At 41.4% G+C, this 13,644-nt stretch overlaps 1 protein-coding gene across 2 annotated transcripts in view; it reads right to left on the bottom strand.

Annotated features, from left to right (window-relative positions):
* STK32B (serine/threonine kinase 32B) overlaps positions 1–13,644 on the bottom strand; it is a 344,720-nt gene that overhangs the window by 117,732 nt on the left and 213,344 nt on the right. For both annotated transcript variants that reach the window (XM_068543234.1, XM_068543236.1), the window contains exon 4: positions 111–284. In XM_068543234.1, the coding sequence (XP_068399335.1) occupies positions 111–284 (174 nt within the window). The remainder of the gene's footprint in view (positions 1–110; positions 285–13,644) is intronic.

The raw sequence follows: 13,644 nt of genomic DNA, 5'->3' as shown, positions 1-13,644 counted from the left end.
CTCCATGTACTGCCACTTCTAAAGAATGTCAGTGAGAAAATACTCTCGATGGCTGCAGACTCCCCCCCATCACACCCTGCCTCCCAGCATCCCTCCAGCAGCCTGGTTACCTGTGGATGATGTGATACCTCTGCAGATACTCCAGGGCCAGGGCCAGCTCGCAGATGTAGAGCTTCACGGCCCCCTCTGTGAAATGTACATTCTGTTGCAGGTGATAACGTAGGTCCCCTCCCAGCAGTAGGTCCACCACCATGAACATGTCCTCCTCGTCCTGGAAGGAGTACCTAGGAGCACCGAGGGGCAGAGAAAGTCAGGGATGGAGATGACTCCAATGCCCTCAAGACCGATGCCCCCATTTTACAGAAGAGCAAAACTGAGGCTCAGAGAGAGGCACTAATGCTGCCCAAGTTACAGTGTTCTATGACACAGCACCAGTCCTCTGGCTCACAAATGGCACTTGTACCAATACTGGACTCCAACATGTTACTTTGTTTTTAGTACATGCTTTAATTAGATGTTGTCTGGACTTAAGTAGCTGGTCTCCAAAGCTGCAGCCCCTTCTCCACTCATTCCCCTGTCCTCCCCACACATGCTGCTCCCCACAAGGATCTTGTTTCTGCAGCCCTTGAAGGCAGTGACGCTCTGGTAAGACACACCCAGGCTTTAAGGGAACTGGCAGTTTCTACTCACATTGCTTCTCAGAACCTGGCCAGAGCCCAAGCCCTGTGGAGAGGCCACGAGAAGGAAAACCAAGGTGCTCTGTTCAAGAGCCCCAGCTGAGCACTCAGTGACAGCCAGCGCCAACCAGTAGCCGTGAGAGTGAGCCACCTTGGGAATCTGGATATTCTGCTGCAGTCCCAGCTGCCATCACATGGAGCAGAAGAGCCTCCCCGATGAGCCCAGTCAACTTACAGAACATGAGATAATGAAATGGTTGTATTTTGAGCCGCTAAGGTTTTGAGTGTATTTTCCCCCCAAAGCAACAGAAATTGCACTTAGGCCTTTTAAGGGCTGAAGCACCAACATAAAAACCCTGAGAATGGCGTTAAACAATTGTAAACTAGAATCACGTCATAAAATGTCGTCACATTCCGTACAGAACCATGAACTGTAATAAGGGCATCACAGAATGACAGGATGTTGTCCTGTATGCTTAGATCTGTGTCTCAGATCCTCGACTATTAGACCTGGGCCAGCCAGGCCATTCCCCTCGTTTGACAGAAGAGGGAAGAAGGGCCTCAGTGAGCCACTGTCAGGGTGAAAACAAGACTCAGACCTGCCACTCTCATGGAGCTCTTACAACCACACGCTGCTGAGACGCTGCTGTAACATGTACTTGCTGTGTTTCCCTGACCTGGGCGTGCGGCCCTGAGGAGGGAGCCTGATTCGGCCACAGGGGAGGTGGCAGACCATGTGCTTATGGGATGAGGGACTCCAGGGATGGGAGGAACCTTAAATGCCATCTACTCCCACCAGCCCTGTATTACAGAGATTGGGATCCAGAGAGAGAAGAAATGGCTGCCCAAGAGTCACAGTTCTCATTGTATATCTCACCTGCTGTTTATACAGGTCAGAATCAAAGCAAGGAGGAGGGGGGTGATATATTGTGACCCCAAACTGTAAATTTACCAGATGTTTACAGAGTACCTGTCCTGTGACAGGCATTGGGCGGTGTGCTGGGGACACTGGGACAAAGCAATTGTCCTTACTCTGAAGGGGCACACAGTCCCCTGGAAGAGAAGGGCTAAGTCAACAGTCAGTGGTCATGCAGTGGGACAGGGGCTCTAGAAGTCTCTCTGGGGTGCAATGGGCATGTGGAGGGAGGAAGTCAGCTCTCCAGCAAGTGAGGTGGGTGGAGAGGTCTTTGCAGATGAAGGGTACCCTGGGTCTGGGACACACAGCGACTGTGACCCAGACAGAAGGACAGCACGAACCTTCTGGTGCTGGGAGTCCAGCACTCTGTAGGGTCTTGGGGACAGCACCTCCCATCCCCCCAGTTTCAGCATCTTAGCCACTGACAATCCAAGGGTGATGATGCAGACCAGCTTCTTCCATTCTCTTTCAGGCTGACTTTAGGGCTGAAGCAGTGGCTGCCTGCCCAGGCAGGAAAGAGGTGGTCCAGGGGCTTGTAGGGTTGTCCAGGGCCACCTGGAGGGCACCAGCTGGACTTTATATTTGGTTCAGGACAAGTATAAGCTGTCTGGTGCGTGATTACTGCTCCAATTGATGCATTGCAGGAGTTGGATGCTCGTGAAGATGTTAAATATATATATATGGAATTTAGAAAAATGGTACTGATGAACCTAGTGATATGGCAGGAACAAAGATGCAGACTTGAGGACACAGTGGGTATCAGGGTGATGGTGGCCTCGTAGAATGAGTTTGGGAGTGTTCCTCCCTCTGCAATATTTTGGAAGAGTTTGAGAAGGATAGGTGTTAGCTCTTCTCTAAATGTTTGATAGAATTCACCTGTGAAGCCATCTGGTCCTGGGCTTTTGTTTGTTGGAAGGTTTTTAATCACAGTTTCAATTGCAGTGCTTGTGATTGGTCTGTTCATATTTTCTATTTCTTCCTGGTTCAGTCTCGGCAGTTTGTGCATTTCTAAGAATCTGTCCATTTCTTCCAGGTTGTCCATTTTATTGGCATAGAGTTGCTTGTAGTAATCTCTCATGATCGTTTGTATTTCTGCAGTGTCAGTGGTTACTTCTCCTTTTTCATTTCTAATTCTATTGATTTGAGTCTTCTCCCTTTTTCTCTTGATGAGTCTGGCTAATGGTTTATCAATTTTGTTTATCTTCTCAAAGAACCAGCTTTTAGTTTCATTGATTTTTGCTATTGTCTCCTTCATTTCTTTTTCATTTATTTCTGATCTGATCTTTATGATTTCTTTCCTTCTGCTAGCTTTGGGGTTTTTTTGCTCTTCTTTCTCTAATTGCTTTAGGTGCAAGGTTAGGCTGTTTATTCGAGATGCTTCCTGTTTCTTGAGGTAGGCTTGTATTGCTATAAACTTCCCTCTTAGCACTGCTTTTGCTGCGTCCCATAGGTTTTGGGTCGTCGTGTCTCCATTGTCATTTGTTTCTAGGTATTTTTTGATTTCCCCTTTGATTTCTTCAGTGATCACTTCGTTATTAAGTAGTGTATTGTGTAGCCTCCATGTGTTTGTATTTTTTACAGATCTTTTCCTGTAATTGATATCTAGTCTCATGGCGTTGTGGTCGGAAAAGATACTTGATACGATTTCAATTTTCTTAAATTTACCAAGGCTTGATTTGTGACCCAAGATATGATCTATCCTGGAGAATGTTCCATGAGCACTTGAGAAAAATGTGTATTCTGTTGTTTTTGGGTGGAATGTCCTATAAATATCAATTAAGTCCATCTTGTTTAATGTATCATTTAAAGCTTGTGTTTCCTTATTTATTTTCATTTTGGATGATCTGTCCATTGGTGAAAGTGGGGTGTTAAAGTCCCCTACTATGATTGTGTTGCTGTCGATTTCCCCTTTTATGGCTGTTAGTATTTGCCTTATGTATTGAGGTGCTCCTATGTTGGGTGCATAAATATTTACAATTGTTATACCTTCCTCTTGGATTGATCCCTTGATCATTATATAGTGTCCTTCTTTGTCTCTTGTAATAGTCTTTATTTTAAAGTCTATTTTGTCTGATATGAGAATTGCTACTCCAGCTTTCTTTTGATTTCCATTTGCATGGAATATCTTTTTCCATCCCCTCACTTTCAGTCTGTATGTGTCTCTAGGTCTGAAGTGGGTCTCTTGTAGACAGCATATATATGGGTCTTGTTTTTGTATCCATTCAGCCAGCCTGTGTCTTTTGGTGGGAGCATTTAATCCATTTACATTCAAGGTAATTATCGATATGTATGTTCCTATTCCCATTTTCTTAAATGTTTTGGGTTTGTTATTGTAGGTGTTTTCCTTCTCTTGTGTTTCTTGCCTAGAGAAGTTCCTTTAGCATTTGTTGTAAAGCTGGTTTGGTGGTGCTGAACTCTCTCAGCTTTTGCTTGTCTGTAAAGGTTTTAATTTCTCCATCACATCTGAATGAGATCCTTGCTGGGTAGAGTAATCTTGGTTGTAGGTTTTTCTCCTTCATCACTTTAAGTATATCCTGCCACTCCCTTCTGGCTTGCAGAGTTTCTGCTGAAAGATCAGATGTTAACCTTATGGGGATTCCCTTGTGTGTTATTTGTTGTTTTTCCCTTGCTGCTTTTAATATGTTTTCCTTATATTTAATTTTTGACAGTTTGATTAATATGTGTCTTGGCGTGTTTCTCCTTGGGTTTATCCTGTATGGGACTCTCTGTGCTTCCAGGACTTGATTAACTATTTCCTTTCCCATAGTAGGGAAGTTTTCAACTATAATCTCTTCAAATATTTTCTCAGTCCCTTTCTTTTTCTCTTCTTCTTCTGGGACCCCTATAATTCGAATGTTGGTGCGTTTAATGTTGTCCCAGAGGTCTCTGAGACTGTCCTCAGTTCTTTTCATTCTTTTTTCTTTATCCTGCTCTGCAGTAGTTATTTCCACCATTTTATCTTCCAGGTCACTTATCCTTTCTTCTGCCTCAGTTATTCTGCTATTGATCCCATCTAGAGTATTTTTAATTTCATTTATTGTGTTTTTCATCATTGCTTGGTTCCTCTTTAGTTCTTCTACGTCCTTGTTAAATGTTTCTTGCATTTTGTCTATTCTATTTCCAAGATTTTGGATCATCCTTACTATCATTATTCTGAATTCTTTTTCAGGTAGACTACCTATTTCCTCTTCATTTGTTAGGTCTGGTGTGTTTTGACCCTGCTCCTTCATCTGCTGTGTGTTTTTCTGTCATCTCATTTTGCTTATCTTACTGTGTTTGGGGTCTCCTTTTCACAGGCTGCAGGTTCGTAGTTCCCGTTGTTTTTTGGTATCTGTCCCCAGTGGCTAAGGTTGGTTCAGTGGGTTGTGTAGGCTTCCTGGTGGAGGGAACTAGTGCCTGAGTTCTGGTGGATGAAGCTGGATCTTGTCTTTCTGGTGGGCACGTCCACGTCTGGTGGTGTATTTTGGGGTGTCTGTGGCCTTATTATGATTTTAGGCAGCCTCTCTGCTAATGGATGGGGCTGTGTTCCTGTCTTGCTAGTTGTTTGGCATAGGGTGTCCAGCACTGTAGCTTGCTGGTCGTTGAGTGAAGCTGGGTCTTGATGTTGAGATGGAGATCTCTGAGAGATTTTTGCTGTTTGGTATTACGCGGAGCTGGGAGGTCTCTTGTGGACCAGTGTCCTGAAGTTGGCTCTCCCACCTCAGAGGCACGGCCCTGATGCCTGGCTGGAGCACTAAGAGCCTTTCGCCCACACGGCTGGCAAAGGGCTCTGTGTCGCTGTGCACTGCGTCCCCACGCCCAGCAGAGGGCAGCGGGCCTGCGGGGCGGCTTCACACGGACCGCACCGCCGAACCCCCGAGGGTCGCCGTCTGGAATCCCTTGGAATGACTCTTCACACCAGCCAGTAAGAATCTGTTTATGTGAAGATCTCTTTCCTTTCGTTTCCTTTGCGCTTCATCTGCTTTTACCGGCTCACAGCGTGCTCGCCCCCGGCCCTTCTGAGCAGAGTATTCTAATATTTTAAAATAAATTTTATTGCTATTGTGAAGATAATCTTTTAAAGTAAGGTGTACTAAATGGTCATTGCTAGGGGAAAATACACTCCGGAATTGCTTATGTTTATCTTAAATCTAGCAGCTTGGCTGACCTCTTAGTTATTAGTTCTAATACCTTTCTTATATATTCTCCACTTATTATATGAAGATGATCATGTATTCTACAAAAAACTGCCATGTTTATAATCTTACAATACTTATGCTGCTTACTTTTTCTTGTTTTATTTTACTATCCAGGACCTCCAGTAAAACATTGATTATAAGAGGTGATGCTGGGCATTTTTATATTGTTCTGGAATTTAGTAAACTGTTTCTCCATTAAGTAAATTGTTTGCTGTAGATATCTGATGGATATCATTTATCCAGTTAAGAAAGTTGCTTTCTAGACTGCTAAGAATTTTTATCGAATGGGTTCAAAGGTTTTATTTTATTTTTTTTAACATTAAACTGTCTTTGCATTTCTAGACTAAACTTTACTTGATAAACACACATACATATATGTATATCTATGTATATATATACACATATATATGTGTATCTGTGTATTATATATAACATATATAATAATAAATAAATATATAAGTATATATTTATAATATATATTTTAAATTTATAACATATAATATATAATAAATATAATATAATAATGTATAATATATATATAAGTATATTATATATAACATATACTATATATATATATATGTATATATATATATATTTTTTTTACTGGGTTCAGGTTTATTCATTTAGGATTTTTGCATCAAACGTTCCAAGTGACACTGGCTTATATTTTCCTACCTTTGTCCTGACCCTGTTTTGGTATCATGGTAATACTGGCTTTGTATGATGAAGTGATTTTGTTTTGTCTATGTTCAAGAAGAGTGTACACGAGACATCATTTGCTTGTAGAAAGTCTGGTGTCAAAACGCCCTCCATTCCCCCACTTATGATGCACTTGGGATTTTCCCGCCTCACTTAAGGCATACCTGTGGGAGCTGTCTGATGATTCCTACTCCTCCCTCTCAACAAAAGATGAGAACATGACTAGAAAGTTTACGTGTGCCCTCTGGCCACTGGTGTTTGTTCATCAGGCCCCCTCAGAGTGCTCCTGGGGTCAGTGTGTGGATGAGGAAAGAAAAGCCTCTTCCTCTAGGTGTGCTCGGCTAGAAGCTGTAACTGAGGCTGTCTAGATCCTGTTGCCCAAAATGAAGATAAGACCCATCTGTAGAGTGAAGCTGCAGAGAGTCAAGCAAGGCTGAAGGGCTGAAAACAGAGAGAGGCCCTGCTGGAGGTGAGGGCTCCAGCCTGGGCGGAAGAGCGGTCTGTCACTGAACTTCCTATTTACATGGGCAATGACTGTACTTTTTGATTTAAGCTACTTAACACTGTGTTTCTGTCACTTGGAATTCAAAGAGTCATCTGATGCATCTTTCCACGTATTTGCTACTGGAGATAAGGGTTTAGATGCTCAGAAAGAAATGACAGGAATCAGCTGTAATACGCTCCTACAGATGCTCAATTTGTATTCTAATAGTTGATGGACTATTGAAACGCTATGTTAATGACCAGTGAGTTCTTGCACCCTCAATTCACAGCTAAACTGTCAAAGGGCATCTCATTCAGTATTCCATCAGAACTTCCTGGAGGAGCAACATGAATTTTCAGGGGAGAAACTTGCAGACCAGAATGAATTCTAAAGAGAAAATCCAAAATGCAAAGATAACAATAATTTAAGCAATAACTCAGATTACGGCTTTTTCTCGCTGCAGATCCATCGTCACCCTGGGCCATGGACCCTACATTCTCCAGGAGACTCAATGTTATTATCGGAGAACAGAGAATGACCTTGCATTGATCTCTCTGTAGTTTTGTGCCGTTCCACAGCTCTGTGCCATTGCCTCTTTTGCTTCTTATTGGACTGGAATTATAATTATGTTCTCATGACGCTGTTGCATATTGTCATGGAAATGATGGAGATCACAAATGAAAAACCTGCACTTGATTGCAGTAATGCTGACCATGGAGAAATCTGGATAATTAGGCTCAATATGCAAGATCAAAGAAGGTCAGGAGCTGGGATGGCATCAGTCCTGGCCTGGACATTGACATAGGCCAACATGAAGAATCCAACATCCTTTGGGTTTTTTAAAAAATGTATTAATTTCCTACCTTATTCCAAAACGGATTAAAAGTGACTTGCAAAATACATATAACATAATACAATTAAAAATAAGTAAGCCACAGACCAAGTCAAAGAATAATAAAGGAATACAAGAAAATGGATGCAGGCAAAAATACCCCAATCCATGCCCAAAGAACTTGCCTGCTTGCCTGAAGTAGGCCATCAATGAATGCATTTCTAACCTTCCCAGCAACCAGAGCAAAGTGAGAATCATGACCAGCTTCATGATTCAAGGGTCAAAGTGAAAAAACAAATCAATTGTTTATTTTTTATGTTTCATATGTTTATTGCTGGTGCAGAAGCCAGAGGGAAATCTCTCCCACTGGATTCTTATAAAGACGGCATTCTGTAACATGGTGATCAATGAGCTATATAAAATAGCTCTGAACAGAGTTGCAAGTTTAACAGGATTTTTGTATGATGTTCCTCAAGATAGACTGAATGAATCAAAGTCCAATTCCGTAAAAGCAGTGCTACATGGGGCAACAGCAAAGTGGTCTGGGTGTCATGCTCACAGATGAGCTTTCTTAATAAAATAAATGCTGGTGAATGGCCTCAGGGACTACTTCACAAATATGAGCTCATGCACACACCAACAAACACTCAGTAGGCTTCTACTACGCATCCAGCCCTGTGCCAGAAGCTGGGATTCAGTGGGAGAAGTTGCCCCAATAGGTCACCTGAGTTTGGGATAATCATAAGGGGTCTGGAGTTTGATGTCCTGTGCCAGGACAAGTGCCCCCTGATGATCCATTGCTGCATTTCCATTTTTTGCCCTTGGCCATGGACTTAACAGTCCTAAAGACGCTCATTGTTGTCACTCTCTCATCCCTATCTGCTCAATCACAATGCTCCCTAATCCCACCTCTCTACTCTTATCCATCATCCCCTTCCCAGTTCAGAGCAGTGGTTTCCAACCAGTGTTCCAGTGGGGGCATCTGATGACATCCGGAGACATTTTTGGTTGTCACACTGGAAGGGATGCTACTGGCATCTAGTGATTAGAGGCCAAGGCTGCTGCTAAACATCCTACAATGAACAGGATGGCCCCATGACAAAGAATGATCTGCCTCGAATGTCCAGTTAGAGTATCTCCAGCGCTCCCTCTCACTTCATCTCACTTTGCCCAGTACCTGGTCTCTTCAACCAACGGTGTGTTATTAATAGCTGGGGAGGCATGGAAATGAAAGGGACCTTCGGCAGGAAATCCTAAACCTTCTTAGTCTTCCAGCAGCGCAATGCCACTTGCCCACTGGCAACAAATGCCTTTCTCTACTTTTCCTGAGGCAAAAGGAGTTAACTGCCCAGAGATGACTCCGTGGGATGGTCATTCTGGAAGCCCTGGCAGCAGGACAAGCCACGTGTCTCCAATATTCATCTCCTCTGTCCTTAATCTGTCCACCCACAAGGACGAGGGGCCGAGCATCTCCTAAGACCATTTTCTGTCCAATTTGATCTTCGAGGGGGAGCAGATAGAGAGGGGGGCTCACCCACCATGCTCACTTCCAGCGATTCTCAGAGACTTAATATCCAGCAAGAGAGGAGCTAGAAATACCCTCTAGACTAAGAAATCCAATAATGGGATGCTGGGCCTTCTGTTAGCTCACATCAGACAAATAAAAAGGAGCTTATCAAACCTGAACTGTGCTTGATACATATGCCTTTAGTAACATTCACAGTAATAAGCTGTTTTTAAAATTTTTAATTTGACTTCAGCCACAAAAGTCATCAAGCCATTCGAACACGCTAGCCCTCACTGTTCTCACACTAGGCTGATTCTGGCCCTGTCTCTGTCCCAGGAGATTACTGGTTAGTTTCCATCTGCTGCCTGTAAGCCAAGTGCCATCAAGGGGAGACTCTCAAATGCCATCCGGCTCCCCGGGCCGAGGTAGTTTAGGGCAGGAGAAATTGTGGGATGATGCACAGGCAAGATGCAAGTCCACGGCCCTCCCCACCTGCCAGCTACACAGTGGGATTTGCAGACCCTAAAGTGTCATCTCTTTGTGTCAGTGCAGGACACTGTTCTTGTGGCTTAATGGTTTCATTTATAGATTAAATCTGTGCTCACTTCTGCTTACTTCTAAAGGTTTTGCAGTGCCTAACAAAGTAAGACTGATGGATGCGATGGAGAGGAAAAATGTGGAACAAAGGAGAGGCGAATGTTTTGTTCACATGGACAAACTGATTGTGAGCATGGTTCAACCTCCTTCACAGGACACAGCAACAAAGGCAATGCAGAACAGACAACCCACTCTCACTGGCTGATTGAATGAGATGGAGCCAAACATCTCCCCTTGGGCTGAATTCCAAAAGAAATGTATAATTTGCATTCTTAACAAAGAGGAGGCATGGAGTAAGAAATAGGAAGCAAATAATGGTAATTCACACTTGTGGAGTGTTTCCTATGCACATTCCAATATTCATGAGAGATACTGGTCTGTAGTTTTCTTTCACTGCACTGTCTTTTAAAAATTTATTTATTTATTTATTTATTTATTTATTTATTTATTTATTTATACAGTAGGTCTTTGTTGGTTATCTGTTTTAAATATAGCAGTGTGTACATGTCAATCCCAAACTGCCAATCTATCCCTCCCTTCCACCCTTCCCCCTGGTAACCATAAATTCATTCTCTAAGTCTGTGAGTCTGTTTTTCTTTTGTAAATAAGGTCACTTGTATCATCATATTTTTTTTAGATTCCTCATATAAGTGATATCATATGATATTTGCCTTTGTCTGACCTACTTCACTTAGTATGATAATCTCCAGGTCCATCCATGTTGCTGCAAATGGCATTATTTCATTCTTTTTAATGGCTGAGTAATATTCCATTGTATATATGTACCACATCTTCATGGACATTTAGGTTGCTTCCATTTCTTGGCTATTGTAAACAGTGCTGCAATGAATATTGGAGTGCATGTATCCTTTTGAACCATGTTTTTCTCTCGATATATGCTCAGGAGTGGGGTTGCTGGATCATATGGTAGCTCTATTTTTAGTTTTTTGAGGAACCTCCATATTATTCTCCATAGTGGCTGTACCAGTTTACATTCCCATCAACAGTGTAAGAGGGTTCCCTTTTCTCCACACCCTCTTCAGCATTTATTGTTTGTAGACTTTTTAATGATGGCCATTCTGACTGGTATGAGGTGATATCTCATTGTAGTTTTGATTTGTATTTCTCTAATACTTAGCGATGTTGAGCATCTTTTCATGTGCCCCTTGGCCATCTGTATATCTTCTTTGGAGAAATGTCTATTTAGGTTTTCTGCCAATTTTTTGATTGGGTTGTTTGGTTTTTGGATATTGAGCCACATGAGCTGGTTGTAAATTTTGGAGACTAATCCCTTGTTGGTCTCATTGTTTGCAAATATTTTCTCCCATTCTGTGGGTTGTCTGCAAATCAATCAGTGTGATACACCACATCAACATATTGAAGAGTAAAAACCATGTGTTCATCTCAATAGAGGCAGAAAAACCTTTTGACAAAATTCAATATCCATTTATGATAGAAACTCTCCAGACAGTGGGCATAGAGGGAACATATCTCAACATAATAAAGATATATGACAAACCTACAGCTAACATCATACTCAATGGTGAAAAGCTGAAAGGATTTCCTCTAAGATCAAGAACAAGACAAGGATTTCCACTTTTGCCACTTTTATTCAACATAGTTTTGGAAGTCCTAGCCACAGCAATCAGAGAAAAAAAAGAAATAAAGGGAATACGAATTTGAAAAGAAGAAGTAAAACTGTCACTGTCTGCAGATGACACGATACTACACATAGAGAATCCTAAAGATGCTACCAGAGAACTACTGGAGCTCATCAATGAATTTGGTAAAGTTGCAGGATACAAAATTAATACACAGAAATCTGTTGCATTTCTATACACTAACAAAGAAAGATCAGAAAGAGAAATTAAAGAAACAATCCCATTTACCATCGCATCAAGAAGAACAAAATAACTAGGAATAAATTTAACCAAGGAGACAAAAGACCTGTACTCCAAAAACTATAAGACGCTGATGAAAGAAATCGAAGACAACACAAACAGTTGGAAAGATATACCATGTTCTTGGATTGTAAGAATCAATATTGTTAAAATGACTGTTCTACCCAAGGCAATCTACAGATTCAGTACAATCCCTATCAAATTACCAATGGCATTTCTCACAGAACTAGATCAAAAAATCTTAAAATTTGTATGGAGACACAAAAGACCTCAAATAGTCAAAGCAATCTTTTTTTAAAAAATAAATTTATTTATTTTTGGCTGTGTTGGGTCTTCATTGCTGTGTGCGGGGTTTCTCTAGTTGCGGTAAGCGGGGGCTACTCTTTGTTGCGGTGCACGGGCTTCTCATTGTGGTGGCTTCTCTTGTTGTGGAGCACGGGCTCTAGGCGTGTGGGCTTCAGTAGTTGTGGCACATGAGCTCAGTAGTTGTAGCTCACAGGCTCTAAAGTGCAGGCTCAGTAGTTGTGGCACATGGGCTTAGCTGCTCTGTGGCATGTGGGATCTTCCTGGACTAGGGCTCGAAACCGTGTCCCCTGCATTGGCAGGTGGATTCTTAACCACTGCACCACCAGTGAAGTCCCCCAAAGCAATCTTGAGAAAGCAAAACGGAGCTGGAGGAATCAGGCTCCCTGACTTCAGACTATACTACAAAGCTACAGTAATCAAAACAGTATGGTACTGGCACAAAAAACCAGAAATATAGATCAGTGGAACAGGACAGAAAGCCCAGAAATAAACCCACGCACCTATGGTCAATTAATCTATGACAAAGAAGCCAAGACTATACAATGGAGAAAACAGTCTCTTCAATAAATGGTTCTGGGAAATCTGGACAGCTGCATGTAAAAAAATGAAACTAGGACATTTGTTAACACCATACACAAAAATAAACTTAAAATGGATTAAAGACCTAAAGGTAAGACTGGATACTATAAAACTCTTAAAGGAAAACATAAGGCAGAACACTCTTTGACATAAGTCGCAGCAATATCATTTTTGATCTGTCTCCCAGAGTAATGGAAATAAAAACAAAAATAAACAAATGGGACCTAATTAAACTCAAAAGCTTTTGCACAGCAAAGGAAACCACAAACAAAATGAAAAGACAATGCACTGTCTTTATCTGCCTTTGGTATCAGGGTAATACAAGTTCATAAATTGAATTGGGAAGTGTTCACTTCTCTTCTGTTTCCTGGAAGAGACTGTATAAAATTCTTTAAATTTAATTCTTTAAATATTTGTTATAAGTCTCCCGTGAACCTATCTGGACCTGGAACTCCATTTTTCAGGAGCTTTTAAATTATAAATTCAATTTATATAAAAAAGATAGAATTAAGTTAATTTTTTCTTGGTTAAGTTTTGGTAGTTTGTGGATTTTGAGGAATTGGTCCATTTCTTCTAAGTTGTCAAATTTATGAGTATAAAGTTGTTCACAGTATTCCTTTATTATCCTTTTAATGGCTGCAGAGCCTGTAGTGATAGCTTCTGTTTCATTCCTGATTTTCTTAATTTGTATCTTCTCTCAGTTTATAGTTTTCATTCTTGCTAGAGTTTTATCAATTTTTTTTGAAGAACCAGCTTGTTGTTCCAATTGATTTTTTTTCTATTGCTTTCCTCTTTTCAATTTCATTGATTCTACTCTATTGTTTCCTTCTTTTTGCTTGCTTCAGGTTTATTTTTCTCATTGTTTTTTAGTTTTTTGAGATCAAGACTAGATTAATTTGAGACCTTTCCCCTTTTCTAAGGTAAACATTGAGAGCTATAAATTTCCCTCTCATCACAGCTTTAGCTGA

The sequence above is a fragment of the Eschrichtius robustus genome, chromosome 4 (genome assembly GCF_028021215.1).
Source record: "Eschrichtius robustus isolate mEscRob2 chromosome 4, mEscRob2.pri, whole genome shotgun sequence".
Classification (NCBI taxonomy): domain Eukaryota; kingdom Metazoa; phylum Chordata; class Mammalia; order Artiodactyla; family Eschrichtiidae; genus Eschrichtius; species Eschrichtius robustus.
The sequence above is the reverse complement of the archived record's forward strand: the minus strand, read 5'-3'. Positions and strand labels throughout refer to the sequence as shown.